Source organism: Lepidochelys kempii, chromosome 2, assembly GCF_965140285.1.
Source record: "Lepidochelys kempii isolate rLepKem1 chromosome 2, rLepKem1.hap1, whole genome shotgun sequence".
In the NCBI taxonomy this organism is placed as follows: Eukaryota; Metazoa; Chordata; order Testudines; family Cheloniidae; genus Lepidochelys; species Lepidochelys kempii.
In genome coordinates this window covers 268,603,711-268,622,725 of record NC_136381.1, presented here as the reverse complement: position 1 = coordinate 268,622,725, position 19,015 = coordinate 268,603,711, and the positions used below count along the sequence as shown (strand labels likewise).

Genomic DNA, 19,015 nt, shown 5'->3' with positions numbered 1-19,015 from the left:
TCCTACCCTTTGTTTCCCATCTGTTAACCATTTATTGATCCACGTCTCGCTTATCCTACTTTGCTTAAGAGCCTTGGGCCTGCAAAACACAAACTGCAACTGCAAAACTGCAAAAAACGTTGAAACTGGAAATCAGAGGCATAACCAATGCTGCAATACCTGAGTCCTTCAGACTCCAAGGATTAGCTTTCTTAGGTGGCAGAGTGACCAGTGTATTAATAAGGGTTATTTATATTGCAACGGTGCCTAAAAGACCCCATCAGATCAAGACTCGGTTGTGCTGGGTGGAACACAAACAGCCAGGGACAGTCCCTGCCCCAAGAGCTCACCAGTGTGCATTTCCTTTGCTTAAACATGAAAGTGTGATGTAGTTACCTCTACCTGTTCCAAGTTCCCTGGGGAATCCAACATTCAGCAAGCCAAGGGTGAAGGATATTCTAGGCAGCCTTACAAAAGCGTCCTGACAATGGACCCCCTCTGCTGGAGAAGTTTTCTCAGCGATGTTTACTTAGATTGTCAGCTGGGGGGGGGGGGGGGGGCTGTCTTTCAGTTCTGTTTGTTCCTTCAGTGCCTAGTGCAGCAGGATCCCGGTCCTTAACTAGGGCTCCTAGGTGTTACAAATCATCAGACCAACCCAGTGAACTACAATGCTCTTCCAAAACCTGCCAGCCTTCCGTCCTCGCTGAATTCAAACCGCATGCATCCGCACATCAAATAAACGCCACCTCCCCAAAACATTGGAACCCTCCAACACTCCAGTGAATTCACCTGGAGCATGCAGAGGGGCCAGTACGGGGTCCATGCAACACTTTGATGCTGTAGGGCTGAAGCAGGATGTAAGATGCAGATGGCCTGGCTGGCCTTCTGCACAGGGGAGAATTCCACCCACTTGCCTGATCCAAGTAACCGCTTCGTCTCCTCTCCGTGACTTGAATCCCTCCCTTGGGATGTTCCCCTTGCTGGTGTATGTTAGAGCCTCACTTGTCTACCAAGTCCGCCACTGTACGCTCCTGGGAGGCAGACAGCTGGCTCTCCGGGGAAGTGCCTTGCTCACTTGTGGACACTAAAACAATGCGCAGGTTTCTGGCTGCCTGCAAGAGCCTAGACTGTGGTGCTGCGTAACAGCGCAGTAACACCACAAAACACACTGCTGAGCCACACCGTGACAGGGCCGCACCTCTTGGCTAGGGCTCGTGTTACAAGAAGGCCTCAACCCACCCAACATCCATTTTTCTGGGTGCAAAGTGGATCCAGCTCCCACTCCTGTCCTGGCATGGACAGGGGCCATCGCTACCTGTCTCTTTCAGCTGTCCACAGTGGGCCACAGAATTCAGCAGGGTCCCACCTGCATAGGGCAGGGCTAGAGTTTGTCTGTAGCAAACCGTACACTCCCCACTCCCTGTTATTTAGAGACCACAACACTCTTCTTCCCTCTGCTGCAGGAGGACAGAAAGGAGCCAAGGACCATGGAATTAGCTTGTGCTATTTTATTTACAGACTTTAGAAAACCCCCATTTCTACCAAGCTGCTCTTTACATGTTTCTGGAGCAGACAGGTTTCCAGCAGCCTTTTGATCCTGGAAATCATGGGAAGGGGATTCTCTTCCCCTGACTCCTCCTGAAAAGGAAACCCCAGTGTATGTTGGGTGTCAGAGCATCAGTTCCGAAACGCGCCCAAAGCCTCTCAAATGAAACTAAAGAAAAACCTCAGCAGCCCGCATCTGTGATGCAGAATAAATACCTCGACGTGTGAACCAAGGCAGAAGAGGAGAAGCCCACACCAGGCTGGGAACAGGCTGTGCTGGGGAGGTCAGAGAAGGTAGGCAGCCAAAAGCAGCATTTTGAAAGTAATTTTAAAAACCCAGCTTATTCTGACATTTCGCTGTGTATGTTACCACTTCCCTTAAGCAGGTAGGGATGTGGAGTAGAACCAGCAGCATCAAGGATTTATGTTTCAATCCAAACCTAATGTTCTAGAACAGGGGTCGGCAACCTTTGAGAAGTGGCATGCCAAGTCTTCATTAATTTAAGGTTTTGTGTGCCAGTAATAAATTTTACATTTACAGGGCCCCCACTGATGGAACCCCAGACTGGCAGCGGGCTGAGTGAGCCTGGCGGCCAGGACCCCAGCTGGCAGGGGACCAGGCGGCTGGAACCCCAGACCAGCAGCGAGGTGAGCGGGGCGGGTGGCTGGTATCCCAGGCCGGCAGCAGGCTGAGCAGGACCGATGGCTGGGACCCCGGCTAGCAAGGGGCCGGCGGCCAGAACCCCAGACCGCCTGCAGGCTGAGCTGGGTAGCAGCCAGAACCCCAGACCATCAGTGGGCTGAGTGGGATGGCGGACAGAACCCCAGACGGGCAGGGGCTCACCCGTTGCCAGTCTAGGGTTCTGCTGGCTCCTGCCAGCCGGGGTCCCTGCCACCGGCCCCGCTCAGCCCACTGCCGGCCTGGGGTTCCGTTCACCCAGGCAGGCAGCGGGCTGAGTGGGGCCGGCAGCTGGGACCCTGGCTGGCAGCAGTGTGCCAGTAAAAATCGGCTCGCATGCCGCCTTTGGCATGCATGCTGCAGGTTCCTGACCCCTGTTCTAGAAACAAGTTAAGCTCCAAGCCTCAGGCCCCTTAAGGGAGCTTGGTGTCCAGCTCCCATTGACTCTGAATGGAATTTAAGCACCTAATTCCCAAAGACTTATGAAAATCCCAACCTAGCTGTCCTCACTGGAGAACCATCCATGACTGCAACTCAGGGCCTGTCCCCCCACTGCCTTGCACCCTCTGCTCTCATTGACACTGGCCCAGGGGGAGAGGCTGCAGCAAGCTGATCTGGAAGCGTTCTGCACGCACTTTGCACTGGGGAAAAGACTGCACAGGGTGCAGGGCAGTGGGTTCTCCCAGCGCCGAGAGTTAAATTCCTGAGCTGTTTCTGAGCCGGTAACAGCTGTGATATTTCTACCGTCAAACCAGAACGGCTGAGCGACCAGCCCTGTTCTGCTTTGGAACAGAGGGGCCCAGGTTTGATTCCCTGCTGCAGGCCCAGGGGCCCGTCCCTGAGGAGGAGCTTGTCCTGCTGTGACTCTTGGCAGGTAACCAGGAGATGCTCATACCGGGAGCTTTTCCCACACTCGGTGCACGCACGCGGTTCCTCTCCACTGTGCGTGATCTTGTGCCTCAATGACTTCGGAGCAGCCAAGTGGCTGGGAGCAGGGAGGACTGGTCACAAGGGATGGCGCTTTACTCCTGTGACCTGGTCCCAGGTCAGTACCGACCAAGTTACCATCAGACATCATTTGATGACCTGCCCGAGCCCGTTGGTCAGACTGTCCAGTTAATAACAGGCAAGAGCATGCGAGCCAGACCCCACTGGAGTCTCCGCAGTTAGGAACGGCCCATCCACCCTAGAACGGAAGGCCCTGCCCGGGGATAATCAGAGGTGTGGAGGGCTCACGGCATTCAGGGCAAAGTGGGGAGAGCTGGGGCACTGGGCACTTTGGCTGAGCCCCCAGTACAGGGCTGGGTGGGCCATGGTGGCACGGGAGTCGGTGCACAAGCTGAGAGCTCCCCCATGCCCGGGGATTCTCAGCTGGCCCGACCTGGCTGCTTTCCGGCCCCTTTGTGCTGCCCGAACACAGGGGTGCGCAAAGGGACCCGAATGCACCAGCCCAGCTGGCTCGTGGTGTATGACCAAGGATGTTCCCACAGCGAGCGACACTCCTGCCTGGATTCTCAGTGTCCCTGTTTAACCTTCCCCGTGCTCAGGAGCAGTGCGGCTGCTCCTCCCAGCGGTGCTGGACCTCTTAGTGCTCCGACCCGACACGTTCCCCACCACGGAGCTGTGGGAAGCCCTGTCCCCGCACAGATGGTTTCTCTGCAGGGCTCGGGTGGGCAGCCACAGCCCAGCTGGCCCAAACCCTCCCCAGGGACTCTATTCCTGGAGGGTCTCTGCCTCGCCTGGCACGGGTGGGATGTAACACGTGTCACGTGGGCACAGTTGGGGGTTGGGTTGCCAAGCCCAGCTCAGGGGCCGGTGCAGCCCGAGAGGCCCTGGCTCCCCGCTGCCAGCCCCGCGGTGGCCTCGGCAGGCTCGTGCAGGAGACGAGTCCTCTGGTGCTGTGCCAGGCTGTCCTGGCGGGCAAAGCCCCGTCCACACTGAGTGCCCTTGGAGGGACACACTGGTGCTTGGCCAGGAGGCACAGGTGGGCGAAGCTCCTCCCGCACTGGGGGGGCAGCCCCCCATGGCGGGCGCCCACTGGTGCTGCGTGTGCCCCGCGGCGACAAAGCCCTGGCCACAGGCAGCGCAACAGACTTGTGCTCTCAGAGGTGGGTCTGCTGGTGAGCCAGGAGCGTGTCCCGCCGGCCGAAGGCCTTGCCGCAGGCGGGGCAGGAGAAGGGCTGCTCGGCCGGGTGCGGCCCGGGGGGGAAGAGCAGGGGCCGCTTCTTGCGGAAGCGCTTCCGGCACTCGGTGCAGGTGAAGGGCAGCTTGCCCGGGGGCATGTGCTGGTCCTGGAGGCAGCGTTGAACCCGGCCGACGCTCTCACCGCACTCCCTGCACTTGGCGGGCTTCTCCGCCAGCTGGCTCCTCTTGGGGCTCAGCAGCGACTGCTTCTGCCCCAAGCACTTCCCACGCTCAGGCCACGGGCCGGGCCGCTCGCCCCCCACGGCTCTCTGCTGGCCCCCGGCCGCTCTGAGCTCCCCAATGCCCCTCTTGCCCTGAGCCGACCTCCCTAGGACGCTTCTCTGCCGAGCCGCAGGGCCCTCCCCGGGGCTCTGGACCCTGGTCCCTTTGGACGCCCCAGGGGGGCCTGGGCCCTCGCCCCCCTCCTCGGCACGAGGCTCCTCTGCAAGTTGGAGCGGGATCTCGTCACCTGCCGGGGCAGAAGAAAGCAGCCGTTATTCACGTCACCTGCCGGGGAGGGAGGGAATTCTGCGACTCAGGGGCTCCAGCTTTGGAGTCAAGTCCCAGGAAGTTGGCCGTGGGGAGCGAGCGGGGACACTCATCAAGGTGCTGGTTTACCGGACCTGGCTCCGCCTCGCTTTGGGGTCGATAAATCCTTTGTTCCCCCTAGAGAAGGGCAGAGGGGAAGTTTTCCCTGTCTCCCTGAGGTGCTGGGGTTGGCCCTGGGCCTTGAGATCACCAGCGATGAGGCTGCTTTGAGCGACTCTGGGCTTGCACAGCAGCCTTACGTGGCCTGCTGGGAATTCCCCAGGTGGAGTGACGCTGGAATGGCCAGGCCTACGCCACCCCCCTCCCTCCGGCAGAGGGGCCGTGCTGGAGGGGATGGGAGGGGCCTGATGATCCCGGCAGCCCGTTTGCAGTTGCAATGCGCTGAAAGTTGGATCTGACCAGCTCCTGTCGGCACTCACTGGTTCCGAGCGGTTTCTCTCCAACACGCACCTGCGCTGGGCTCTGCAGGGAGCCCCCTTTGCTCCAAAGCCGGCTGAGTCCCCACACACGGCTCCGGCTCCGGTTTAACCCAGGGGGAAAGGCCAGGTGCTGGAGCAGGAGATTCTGTTCACAGGGAAGAGCAGGCTGGGAATTAGCAGACGGGTTCTAACCATCAGGGGACAGACCTCCCGGAGGGGGCTCCCGACAGAAGCGGAGGCAAGAAAAAGGGGTTTGAAGGTGGAGCTTGTAGGTTTCTGAACGAGTCGGGTTAGTCTATTCAGGGTTAGATGCACTTGACTACAGAGAATCTGGTTTTGCAGGCTCCGTACAGGGGAGGCACTTCCCAGCTGCGGGAAGGCGTGACAGGAGGGTTGAAGCAGCCGTGCCTGCACCAGGGTACGCTCTGCGGGAAATATTAAACCGGAAGCGGAGCTGATGAAGTCAGAAGGAAAATTCCTTGTCCAACTGCTCCAGCATTTTTTAGCCAAAGCCAGAGAAAGGACAACTCCACACTGCCTAATCCCTGGCCATTAGAGAAGACAACGGCAGGTGATCGGACATCACTCGTTTGTGAAAGGGTATAAAGGGGTGAGCTTCGTTCATTAGCGTGTCTGCCTGTCCTCATGGGAGCCAGCCAGCGTGGGTTTGAGCACCCCTGGGTCGACTCCTTTTTGTGCGTATCCTTGATCAACGTCTGTACAGGCTTATCAAGGTTCATCACTGTTTGGATGTAGCAACTCCTGACTAGTGGGGCTTTTAGGCATGTTTGGAGCAACTGTACAAATTCCGTTTGGATTTAATACTAATTTAGCCATAAATGCTTGTATCTGGTGCCACTCTGAAAAAACAGGAATATAAACAAACTTCCAGCAACGAGTTCCATGCTGGGGTGGCTGGCGATAGCAGGGACTGGACTCCAGGTCCTAGGGGTCCCTTCCACTCCTGTGGGATTACGTTCCAGTTTGGTTTCTACTCCCACTTAAACCCTGAGTTAGGGGTTTAAAGCCAGCACTGGCTCTTTGCTGGAGGAGAGAAGACACCTCTTTTTAATGGATACAAAAGGCGTTTGTGAGGATCAAGAGGCAGCAGAAAACGAGGGGCTAAGACCATTGGTCAGACTGTCCAAAGAGGGAAAGGAGGAGAGGCTCAGCGATGGGACTGGGTGGTGGCAGGGCCAGGAGGGGGTGCGAGCGGCTGGCTTGCAGCCTGTAAACTAACAACATGTCAGAAGTTGAGAGCAGATGAGCAGAAATTGTAAAACGGTCCAGCTGGATTCCCCACTCGTCCCCTCACGCCCTGTGCCCAGTGGTCTTGGCTGCTACTCACCAGGGCTGGGGCCTGCAGGGGTTCTGCTTTCTCCAGAGACCGGCCGATCCTGCGCACACGGCTCCTCTTCTCGTTTAACCCAGGACACGGCATCAGAGGGGACAATCTGAAACTCTGTTCAGGGCAAAGAGGATTACACCGTGTTCCCCCGCTCTCGGCCAGATCCGAACACCGAGCTCAGGCCCGACCACCTTTGCTTTGGACCCCTCCTCCGCCCAAAGACAAGTTTGGGCGGCTCCAAAGGAGGGGATTTGCTGAATGGCCAGCACACTAAGGGACACCCCCGCTCCGCTTGGTTTAACGAACGCAGAGCACGGACACTAACAGCCAGACGGGTCAGGCTCCCATGCTGGAGGCAAGGGAGTGAGACAGCATCCTGTGCACGCAGGGCAGGTCCCGTCCCAGCTCCTGAGCAGAGGGGCTGCTCCTTGCCAGCACCTGCAGGGCATTGCCAGCCCCACACGGGGCGAGGCGGAGGCAGGCTGTGTGCTATTGAAAGGCAGGGGGACAAGCCAGCAGAAGTCGGGTACAGCAATGCAGACGTCAGTGACAGTCTGCCCAGAGGGTGAGGAAACGGCTGCTGGTCCCTGGAGATGGCTGGGCGCAGAGAAAAGAGCTCCGGGGTGATTACTGCGCTCAGCAGCTCTGAGATGGTGAAATCCATTACTCACCTGAGCAGGGGCTTCCACTGATTTCATTTTCCCCAGAGTCCCCTTGGCCCCCACAGCCCGGATCCTCCTCCTCCTGGTTAATCCACAATGAAATGTCTGATGCAGAACCGGGGGGTTCTATTCACAGGAAAGAGAAAGGCTCAGATTTCAAAGGAGCCTAGGGGAGTTGGGCACCCAGTTCCCATGCACTGTAGGTGGGAGCCCGAAGTCGCTAGGCTGTTTACCAAATCCCAGCCAAGGGTATTAAGGGTACGTCGACTTTCGAGCTGGACGTGTAGCCGTGGCGGTGGGAGGGGCTGGCTGCCCCAAGTACGTCCGTAATGGCTCAGATGAGATCGTACACAGGGCAGCTAGTCCCTCCCGCAGTGCACCCCCACGGCTACACTTCTGTTGTTTGAGCAGAACTCCCGCGGGTCCAGCTCCTTGGCTGGCACTTCCCCCTTCCAGCCTGAACGCAGACACACGCTGCGTGTTTCTCCTCCCCGCTGAGAGCTGGGCCAAGGAGCTTCAAACCCATCTCTGCCAGCATCGGTTTTCAGAGGGGGCTGCTCTGAACAGACACTAGTGCAGCTCCGGTGGGAGGGGAAATGGAGGGCTGCAGATGGGGTCGATGCCAGAATGGTCAGGAAGGGGGCAGGGGGCCGAGGTGGGATGAGGGGAGGGCTGCAGATGGCACTTGCTAGGGACAAGGACAACAGAAATCCACCTATGGGGAAGAGCTGCACGTTCTGAGAGCTTGCTAGAATTTCAGCTTCCCTTCGTTCTAGTGGTTCCCCCGGGGGCTGGACGAGCCTGTCCCGTCTCAGAGCCCGTTCAGGACACGGGATGTTCTGCAGCACGCAGGCTGCCAGGGTTAAATTGTGTAACTGCCCCTGGGTTGTTCCGGACTTTGGGTTCTCAAAGGAGCCCTTTTCCCACTTGCTCCTTCCAGAGAGGTCTTCTCTCTTCTCGGGCCCTGCCTAACCTGGGGGCACCAGCCAGGGGAAGTCCGGTGTCACAGGGTGTCTGAACACAGTTGGTCAAACCAGGGGGGAGGAAGCGGAATCAAGATCCAGATCTGGATTTGTGGCTTCATCCCATCGCTGCTCTTACCCACCGGCTGGGATTAGATTAAAAAAGCAAAGAACAGGAGTAACACACAAACAGGATGCTCAACCCCCTCGTGCAATCTCAGGGATTCGGAGGAAGCAACGTCCATTTCGCCCTAATTCCCCCAAATGTTCTCCTGTCCCTGGCACAAGTGTCAGAAAAGTGCCCATTGAAACAGAGGGAATGAAAGAGCTCGTGAAGCTTTCACTGGACCAAGCCATTTGACTTCACTCCTTGTGCACGTTCGCCAGGCAGTCACACCTCCAGCTATGGCAGTCAGTGGAACGGGACCCCGGGGAACCCAGCTGAAGCGAGAGACCTCAGGGCTCATTTCTGAGCTGTTTCAGGGTACCTGGGCTGGGGTCTGCAGGGATCTCGCTCTCCTCTGAACGACCCTGATCCCCGACACACGGCTCCTCCCCTCGTTCAATCCGGGATAGAAGGTCAGGTTTGGAGATGGCGTAGTCTGCAGATGGAGAGAGACGCTCCAGGGTTTGATTCACACAGTAGGATACTCATTCCAGATCATTATCAATGCTCTGAAATACCCAACCCCCGAGTGCTGGGGGCGACAGGTGATGTGAAGAGAAGCTGCACCAGGCAGGGCGCTGTTCCTCTGATGGGTGGGACTCTCTGATTCCTCCTAAGGGAAGGGGCTGCCATGGGCACAGGAAGTATTAATCCACGTGCCTATTTATTAAGCACCAAGAAGCCGTTCAGGGAGCCACCTGCAGAGGGGCAGACGGGTTAATCTGGACACTATTTATTCTACAATACAACGGCGCCAGGGAGCCTGGGGATGCCAGGGCTGTTCTCTGACACACAAAGTACAGTTATGTCCTGACATTTCAGGTGCAGGATCTTAGCCAAGGAAAACTTGGGGCGAACTGGGCAGTGCATTTGGGGTATTGAATTTGCTGTCCACTGTCAACCCCCGGGATTATTCCTTTCCTTCCTACTAATTACATGATGTGTATTAGGGATGCAAATATCGGTTAAAAAAGTTAACCGGTTAAATGATTAAAATTATTTTAAGTGATTAACTAAGGTAGCTGGGCAGGCCTGGCACGGCGGAGACTGGGGCAAATCCGGCTGGGCCTTGGGTATGGCATGGCCAGGGGTCCGGCCAGCTGGCTAGACGCGGCGCAGCACAGCCAGGGCCAGGGAGCCAGCCAGCCGGCTAGGCACAGCCCAGCCCGTCCAGCCCGATGCAGGGCCGCCAGGGTTAAAAGTTAACTTCAGATACCATTTGCATCTGTCTCAATGCAGCTGGCCACTCATAACCCACTGGGGCAAAGGGGAGTGGCACTGTAATGGGGTGGCACCCTTCTCTTGTCAACACCCACTGGCTGAGCGTGTGCATGGCTGCAGTTTTTCCTAAGTTTCTCAGCTCACTGTGTCCCCCTTGGCTGCTACGCTTGTCAGGCAGGTGTTCAGAACTCAGTCCTCTGCCCGAGTCTCACACAGTCCAGATGCAAACGGACCCTTTCTGGGGTATTAGTCCAAAATGTTCTGCAGCCCTCCAGGTCCTAACCCAGTGACCCTCTAAGTATCAGCCACGTGCCACATCCCTTTAACGACCTGCGTTTCCCTGGGCCACCTCTCCGTAGCCTGTCTTAATTATGTCCTGGTAGCCAGTCAGCAGCGATTCCCTCGCTTCCCCAATCCCTGCCAGCAACTACCTGTCTTAGCCCTTACAGCCCCTGCAGCCAGCCAGGAGCACCTCTTGTTCCCCTGGTCCCTGCAAGCAGACTTCCCTGGGCTCCGTCCTGCCTGCAGTGAGCTCTCCATGGTCCTGCTGCTCTTCCAGCCAGCCAGGAACCCAGTATGCCCTCTTCCAGCTCCAGGCAGCAACTGACTGCTCATCCTCTGCTGCTCCCTTTTATATGGCCCTTCTGGCCCTGATTGGCTGCTCCAGCAGCCCCTCTGATTGGCTGCTTCCCTTGCAGCCACTCTAGGCTACCTGGAGGATGTCTCTTCTTCTCTTTTCCAGGGAGGGGTGAGGCAGCGCTGTGAGGCCTCCTCCAGATCTAGTCCACCCTGTTACAGGTACCCACACACACCAGCATTGAATTTTGTCCAGTATCTAGAGTTGGAACTGGATGGTCCACACAATTAGTGATAGGACACAATCTCTCTTCTAGGTGACTGGCTCAAATCCAGCTCAGGTCAGTGGGGAACACAAGCCATTGCCCTCGGGCAGCTGGTTGCGAACTACCTGCGTAACACGACTTGGGGTCTCCATGCAGCCCAATCACAGAACCCATCTTCTCAGTTAGAACTAGTAACTGGCCATTCAAGCTGAGAGGCCAAGGAGTGAGTGGGAGCGAAGCTCATATGTGAAATGGCGAGACCTCCAGTGCTACCAGCTACAACATGTCACTATGTTTGGGTCATTTGGGACTGCAAAGGTTTCCATTAGCTCAGACGCAACTTCTGGCTTCAGTCAGGAGATCTGACATTAATGCAACAGAGCCAGAGTCTCTGTGCATGTGTAGAATATGCACAACTGAATCCACCCACCATCTAGGCCACAGGTGGAAAGCACTGGAGGTGGAGGAATAAGGAACAACACGGTGTATTTTAATTTCTTTTTAAAATGCACCGTCAATCAAAGACCCGCACTACAAGGATTTTACCTACTGATCCACCAGGAATGGAAGGAATTGGAGAGTAAACTTGAGCTGGAGCCAACTCTGCCTTCAGCGATCTCACAGCTTCTCTTAAGAGAGTGAAGAAAAAAGAATTACCCAGGGAGATCAGGGCCTCATAATTCCCTTTCATCACGTTCTTGTAAAGCTCCTTCTGCCATTCCTCTAAGCTCCCCCACTCTGGCTCGTTGAAATAGACGGAGACATCATCGAACGTCACCGGCACCTGGAATCACAAGCGTTGCACACTCAGTACCTCCTGGGTCAATCCCACCTGTCGTATGAATCAGGAGAGATGGGGAGGAGCAATTTCCCCTGGCTATTATTGGGGAAACGACTAGAAATGGGTTTCATGTAAAAACACCCCAGACATCACAGCTAGAGCTGCAGGAGGCTATGCTGCCCCACCCCCGCACCGGCAGAGCTGGAAAGGAAAATCTGAATGTTTGGTCATGCATAGGGGTAGGGCAGAGACTGCTTCCCCCTCTCCATCCATGCCACATGCGGCTCTCCCCCAGGATCAGTGCTGGAGCTTCCATCCCGCTCTCCAGGTACCAGGCAGTACAGCTCAAATGCTGCTACGGACTCCACATCTGCAGCTGCTCCCAGATCCCCCTTTCACCGGGGGGAGGGGGGCCCCTTCCCGGGTCCTCGGCAGGTTTCAGGAACTGGGAAGATGCTATTGCAGAAGCAGTACTCTTGGAGTACTGATCCAAAGGATCATCTGGCCCCAGCGATTAACTGAGCCAGGAGGTCCCTGTGGAGTGACTCTTTGTTCAGGTTTTGCCTACAGAATTTGTTCTCAGAGGCTGCAAATATGGAGCAACATTTGAACCTAAGCAAAGTACCTATATGGTCCCCGTCACCATTGTATCTCCACACTTCACAGTCGGATGTGTGTAGCCTCACAATAGGCCTGTGAGGCAGGCCAGTGCTGTTATGCCCGTTGTACAGATGGGGAACTGAGGCACACACCGGCTAAGTGACTTGCCCCAGGACACATAAGAAGCCTGGGACTGAGCCCAGGTCTCCTGAGTCCCAGCTCAGTGCCCGATGCCCTAGGCCGTCCTTCCTCCCCTGCAGACGTTTGAACCCTGTACTCTAATACGGAGCCTGAGCGCTGATGGCTGTGTGCTGACACCACGGAGTTGCAGCGGGGAGGGAATGGGCCGAGCGCAGCCACGGTGTTCCTAACCAGTGTGATTTTAGGCACCGTCACACAGGTTGGCAGCCAGATCACATCACTCCCTTCGTCCAAACCATTTTAGGCCAGTGAATAAGGAACAGCCAACACAGCGTCAGAGCAGCATGTCAACACAATTCGCCTGGGCGCTATTGTAGCACGTTTCTGTAACTTGGTTAGAACATACTCTGGGGTCCTTCCAGAAGAGAGACGAGCAATCACGCTCCAGCGCGCAGCCCTGACTGGGGAAATCTTGCTGCGGAGATGGAATGTCAACGGGAAAAGAAATCTTTCAATAGACTGACCTGGGAAAGAGGCCACGAGTTTCAAAAGTGGATGTCTAAAGCAAGGCCTGGTCTACATCTAAAACTTAGTTTGACCTAATTTCGTCACTCAGGGCTGTGAAAAATTCACACCGACCTCTACACCCCAGAATTCTTCTGTTGACTTAGCTACCACCTCTTGGAGAGGTAGATTACACAACAGGGATAGACGAACCCCTTCTGTCGCAGTAATGAGCGTCTGTAACAGTTCCAGTATACACAGACCCCTCAGCTCAGACATTCCCCCTGTGATGCCTACAGGTACGGTGACTGCAGAGGTCACCAACTTCTGACACTGGATGTAAACACTTCTTTAAATTAACAGAACGATCAGGCGAAATCAATCCCAAAATCTCAGGCATTGGCACCCTGACAGCAGGATTGTCTGGCTATGTAGACTCCCTCCTCAGGCCCTACGCTACCAGGACTCCCAGCTACCTTCGAGACACCACTGACTTCCTGAGGAAACTTCAATCCATCGGCGATCTTCCTGATAACACCATCCTGGCCACTATGGATGTAGAAGCCCTCTACACCAACATTCCACACAAAGATGGACTACAAGCCGTCAAGAACACTATCCCCGATAATGTCACGGCTAACCTGGTGGCTGAACTTTGTGACTTTGTCCTTACCCATAACTATTTCACATTTGGGAACAATGTATACCTTCAGATCAGCGGCACTGCTATGGGTACCCGCATGGCCCCACAGTATGCCAACATTTTTATGGCTGATTTAGAACAACGCTTCCTCAGCTCTCGGCCCCTAACGCCCCTACTCTACTTGCGCTATATTGATGACATCTTCATCATCTGGACCCATGGAAAAGAAGCCCATGAGGAATTCCACCATGATTTCAACAATTTCCATCCCACCATCAACCTCAGCCTGGTCCAGTCCACACAAGAGATCCATTTCCTGGACACTATGGTGCTAATAAACAATGGTCACATAAACACCACCCTGTACCGGAAATCTACTGACCGCTATTCCTACCTACATGCCTCCAGCTTTCACCCTGACCACACCACACGATCCATCGTCTACAGCCAAGCTCTGCGATACAACCGCATTTGCTCCAACCCCTCAGACAGAGACAAACACCTACAAGATCTCTATCAAGCTTTCTTACAACTACAATACCCACCTGTGGAAGTGAAGAAACAGATTGATAGAGCCAGAAGAGTTCCCAGAAGTCACCTACTACAGGACAGGCCTAACAAAGAAAATAACAGAACGCCACTAGCCGTCACCTTCAGCCCCCAACTAAAACCCCTCCAACACATTATTAAGGATCTACAACCTATCCTGAAGGATGACCCAACACTCTCACAAATCTTGGGAGACAGGCCAGTCCTTGCCTACAGACAGCCCCGCAACCTGAAGCAAATACTCACCAACAACCACATACCACACAACAGAACCACTAGCCCAGGAACCTATCCTTGCAACAAAGCCCGTTGCCAACTGTGCCCACATATCTATTCAGGGGACACCATCACAGGGCCTAATAACATCAGCCACACTATCAGAGGCTCGTTCACCTGCACATCCACCAATGTGATATATGCCATCATGTGCCAGCAATGCCCCTCTGCCATGTACATTGGTCAAACTGGACAGTCTCTACGTAAAAGAATAAATGGACACAAATCAGTTGTCAAGAATTATAACATTCATAAACCAGTCGGAGAACACTTCAATCTCTCTGGTCACGCAATCACCGACATGAAGGTCACTATCTTACAACAAAAAAACTTCAAATCCAGACTCCAGCGAGAAACTGCTGAATTGGAATTCATTTGCAAATTGGATACTATTAATTTAGGCTTAAATAGAGACTGGGAGTGGCTAAGCCATTATGCAAGGTAGCCTATTTCCCCTTGCTTTTTCCTACCCCCCCCCAGACGTTCTGGTTAAACTTGGATTTAAACTTGGAGAGTGGTCAGTTTGGATGAGCTATTGCCAGCAGGAGAGTGAGTTTGTGTGTGTGTGTGTTCCCGGGGGGCGGGGGGTGAGAAAGCCTGGATCTGTGCTGGAAATGACCCACCTTGATTACCATGCACATTGTAGGGAGAGTGGTCACTTTGGATGAGCTGTTACCAGCAGGAGAGAGAGTTTGTGTGTGTATGGGGGTGGGGGGGTGAGAAAACCTGGATCTACGCTGGAAATGGCCCACCTTGATCATCATGCACATTGTAGGGAGAGTGGTCACTTTGGATAAGCTATTACCAGCAGGAGATTGAGTTTGTGTGTGTGGTTTTTGGAGGGGGGGGAGAAAACCTGGATTTGTGCAGGAAATGGCCCACCTTGATTATCATACACATTGTGAAGAGAGTGGTCACTTTGGATGGGCTATTACCAGCAGTAGGGGGGGGGGCGGAGGGTGAGAAAACCTGGATTTGTGCTGGAAATGGCCCAACTTAATGATCACTTTAGATAAGCTATCACCAGCAGGAGAGTGAGTTTGTATGGGGGGGGGGGGTGAGAAAACCTGGATTTGTGCTGGAAATGGCCCACCTGATGATCACTTTAGATAAGCTATTACCAGCAGGACAGTGGGGTGGGAGGAGGTATTGTTTCATATTCTCTGTGTATATATAAAGTCTGCTGCAGTTTCCACGGTATGCATCCGATGAAGTGAGCTGTAGCTCACGAAAGCTCATGCTCAAATAAATTGGTTAGTCTCTAAGGTGCCACAAGTCCTCCTTTTCTTTTTGCAAAATCTCCACCGAAGACAAAAGGGGTTATGAACCTGTGGGAGAAGGGGCACACGCGAGCGTGTAACACACAGAACTGACAACACTGAGGAGGGAGAAAGCCAGCGAGTAGCAGCCTGGTGGTCGGGAACATGGGTTGGTGTTGGACCCTAGAAAAGCCTAGAGAGAGATTTTGGCTCTGGTGCTGGCTACAAAGGCTTGGAGCTATAAGCTAAGACACTCTTTTAGCTTTTGGTTCTTCTCCTGTGTTGGGAGAAGCAGAACTTTGTACCTTCCTTGTAAATAAACAGCATTACATCACAGAAAATACCATCAATATAAAGTTCCAGCGGGAACATCCCCAGGGCCCTGCACTTGACTAGCCAGCAGGTCACAAAGGGACAATATTTAGGCAATGAATAAATACCCCAATTTTCCAGAGTGCTGAGCACACGGCAACACCCGTGGACTCCAATGGGAGTGGTGGGACGCTCGGCACTTGGGAGAATCAGGCCACTTATTCATTGCCTAAATATGAAGGTAGGAACCCAGCTTTAGGCCCCGACTCTTGAAAATCTCTGCACATGATTTAGTTCTGCCCCTCGGCGCCAGCTGGGGTATCGTTACCTTGGGGACCTCCCCCCTAGTGCCTGGGGGAAGCCTCAGGATCCAGAAGTTCCTGTTCTTCAGCAGGTTCTCCATGTTCTCCAGCCTCCTCTGCAGCCGTCCATACCCCTGGATCAGAGTTCCTACCGCAGCCCACTTACTCTCCAGCTGGCTTTCAAATTGCATCACCGTTTTCTCACAATCGACTAATTTCTTCTCAGCTGTTCCCATTCTCCTCTCCAGAGTCAGCAACCGCGTGGCATGGGAATCCACCGTCCTGTCCACAGCTTGGATTGCAGCAACTGCAGGCCACATGGAAAGCTTTGCCGGCTGCAGCTGGCTCTCCCTCTCGGAAGTCTGTCTGGGGTCAGAGCGGGACTGTAAAGGTATTGGGCGCTTTGACTCCGGGTCCCATTCTGGAGCCTGTTTGCAAGGACAGAAACGTAAGTGGAGCTGGGGGACTCGTCATTCCACAAACGAAACTCCACTTAAAGGGACTGAGGCTGAGCAAGTGCGAGATGCCCCAGAGAGCCAGCCCTGAAAAGCCAGGAAAGGCCAACGGCCCCCTCTGAATCTGCCGTCCACACAGTGCACTTCCGCTAAGCGCCCAGCCCTGCGTCAGCGGACAGAATTCCCTCGTGGAGACGCACAGCACGTTCCTCCCCCAGTACAATGCAAAACCCTTCCCCGCCACCTCCACCGATACTGCGACATGTGCACGCAGGACCAGCAGGGAGGGGGTGTCCTGTCTCTACGGGGGACGCACAAGGTTGCCGTTAAGGACGTGCTAGGAATGGGGTGCACAAAGAGCATTTCCGGGTCACTGGCGGGAGCAGCAAGTTCCTTGCCACGATGCCGAGTCTCTCACTTATAAAATCATGAGTGGTGTGGAGAAAGTGAATAAGGAAAAGTTATTGACTTGTTCCCATAATATAAGAACTGGGGGCCACCCAATGAAATTAATGGGCAGCGGGTTTAAAACAAATAAAAGGAAGTTCTTCTTCACTGAGCGCACAGTCAACCTGTGGAACCCCTTTCCTGAGGAGGTTGTGAAGGCTAGGACTATAACAGGGTTTAAGAGAGAGGTTAAGTCCATTAATGGCTATTAGCCAGGATGGGTAAGGAATGGTGTCCCTAGCCTCTGTTTGTCAGAGGGTGGAGCTGGATGGCAGGAGAGAGATCACTTGATCTTTACCTGTTAGGTTCACTCCCTCTGGGGCACCTGGCATTGGCCACTGTCGGTAGGCAGGATACTGGGCTGGATGGACCTTTGGTCTGACCCAGTGTGGCTGTTTTTATGTCTATGGAAAGCTGCAGTGTGGGGTACAGTGAAGGGGAGCCTCAGAGACTGTCATTTCCTTGCTCCTTTTGATTTCCCTTCGGGGAGGGGGTCACACTTACCCAGCCAGATCCTGTTAGACAAAGGTTTGGTTTGTGGAATTTCCACAGGGTTTAATACATTTAGTGTAGGAGGCTTTTTTGTAGGGGGGGGGGACGGACGAGGGCTTGGAAAGGCAGGGCTGTCCTTCCACCTCCACCCCCCGCCCCATATCTGATGGCATATGGAGAGAGTGGGGGTTTCCAGCGGGGGAGAAGGAAAGAACAGGGTGAATGGGGCTGGGGGATTTAAGTGGGTGGACGGGGAACCCTGATAGATCTGGCTGGACTCTCCCTAAATCCACAGACTGAACAGGAATCGTCAGCGTGATGCAGGGCAAAAAGGCCGACCTGATTCTGGGGTGTGGTAACAGGAGTGCTGGACACTGGGGAGCCCCAGCCAGGGGGAGCTCTGGGCCCAAGTCCGGGCACCACCATCGAGGAAGGAGGTGGGCACGCTGGAAAGAGCCCCGAGGAAAGCGACAAACCTGATCGCAAGGCTGGCAAACCTGACCTGCGAGGAAGGGCTGAAAACACGGGGCAGGTTTAGTGTCAAGACGCGAGCACCGAGGGGGACCTGCTGCGTCTCCCGACGTGTGAGGGGCTGTTAGAAAAAGCTGGTGAGCAATTAATGGTTCTCCGCCGGCGGACAAGAGCGAACGGGCTTCTCTGCAGCCGGGGGGGATCCGGGGGGCTCTTGAAGAGACGCTTTTGAGCTCTGAGGCCACCTCTGCTCTGCACCGGGCTCCCCGGGGGGCTGCGGAGCCCCCCTCCCTGGAAACGTTTAAAAACAAGTGCGACGGACCCCAGGCAGGGCTGGCCCAGGAGGCTGCACCCGACCCCCCCGGAGCCGCCCCAGCCGGGCGGGGAGAAGCTCCCGGGGCCCGCCGGGCCCTTACCTGGGCAGCGGCCCGCTCGGCCATGGCGCCCCCGGGCGGGGCTGCTCCCGCTGCGGGCTGGGCAGAGTCCCGGCGCCGCCTCGCCACGGGCCGGCCCCGCTGCCGGGCGGAGCAGAGCGAGCGCGGCCCGCAGGGAGGGAGCCGCGGCCTGGCTGCCGGGGCCGGGAGCGGGGCCAGTTTCCGCGCGGCCCGGGACGCTGCTTCCAGGCTCCGCCTCTGCCACGTGTGGCCGGAGCCCGGCCCGCCTCTGGCCCAGCGTCCCCGGGGGAGCGGGAGCGGCTGCCGGGGGCGGAGCGGGGGTTTCTGCCCCCGGAGAAACGAGAGGAAACCCGGGCTCTGCGTTTGCCTTTAACCGCAGCCGCCCTCCCGCGGGGTCCCCGTGCGACCCTGAAGCCCCCGGGCCGCTCCCCGCGGCGGGCCGAGGCCAGATGGGCCAGGCGAAGGCCTCCGGGCCGCGCCGCAGCCGCGAGCTGGAGAGAAACCAAAGCAGCCGCCGCTTGCGCCGGATCCGCACCCTTGCTCGAGCAGGGGACGGTCCCCCCCCTCCACTGCCCGGCCCCTGAGCGGGCCTGGAAACGAAGCTGCTCGGTGGCTACCCCGTGCTTCTGGGACGGGACTGGAGCGGGAGCAGGGGCTGGCCCTGCCGGGGAGGGGAAAGGAACAGAGAGGATAATACTTCGTCAAGAATAAGGCTCTGCGGCCCCAACATGGCAATAAACGAAGGGAAAGGACTGTCTGAATATTCATGACCTAGTGGCTCCCTCCAGCCCAGCTGCTAAAGGCTAAGCCCAGAGCCAGCCTGTGGGGTGAG

General features: G+C 55.8%; 1 protein-coding gene across 4 annotated transcripts; it reads right to left on the bottom strand.

Annotated features, from left to right (window-relative positions):
• Positions 1 to 2,480: 2,480 nt before the first annotated feature.
• On the bottom strand, positions 2,481 to 18,849 carry LOC140905774 (uncharacterized). Of its 4 annotated transcripts, none has more exons than XM_073329232.2 (8): positions 18,205 to 18,848; positions 15,950 to 16,351; positions 11,214 to 11,340; positions 8,816 to 8,929; positions 7,375 to 7,491; positions 6,704 to 6,817; positions 5,387 to 5,500; positions 2,481 to 4,856 (listed from the first exon to the last, which is right to left on the bottom strand). In XM_073329232.2, exons 1-8 carry the CDS (start codon positions 18,226 to 18,228, stop codon positions 4,306 to 4,308), a joined length of 1,563 nt encoding a protein of 520 aa, XP_073185333.2. In that variant the 5' UTR covers positions 18,229 to 18,848; the 3' UTR covers positions 2,481 to 4,305. The 4 variants fall into 4 exon arrangements, with proteins under 4 accessions (XP_073185333.2, XP_073185336.2, XP_073185337.2 ...); XM_073329235.2 differs by lacking the exon at positions 18,205 to 18,848 and adding an exon at positions 17,820 to 18,185; XM_073329236.2 differs by lacking the exon at positions 18,205 to 18,848 and adding an exon at positions 17,124 to 17,771.
• Positions 18,850 to 19,015: the final 166 nt, after the last annotated feature.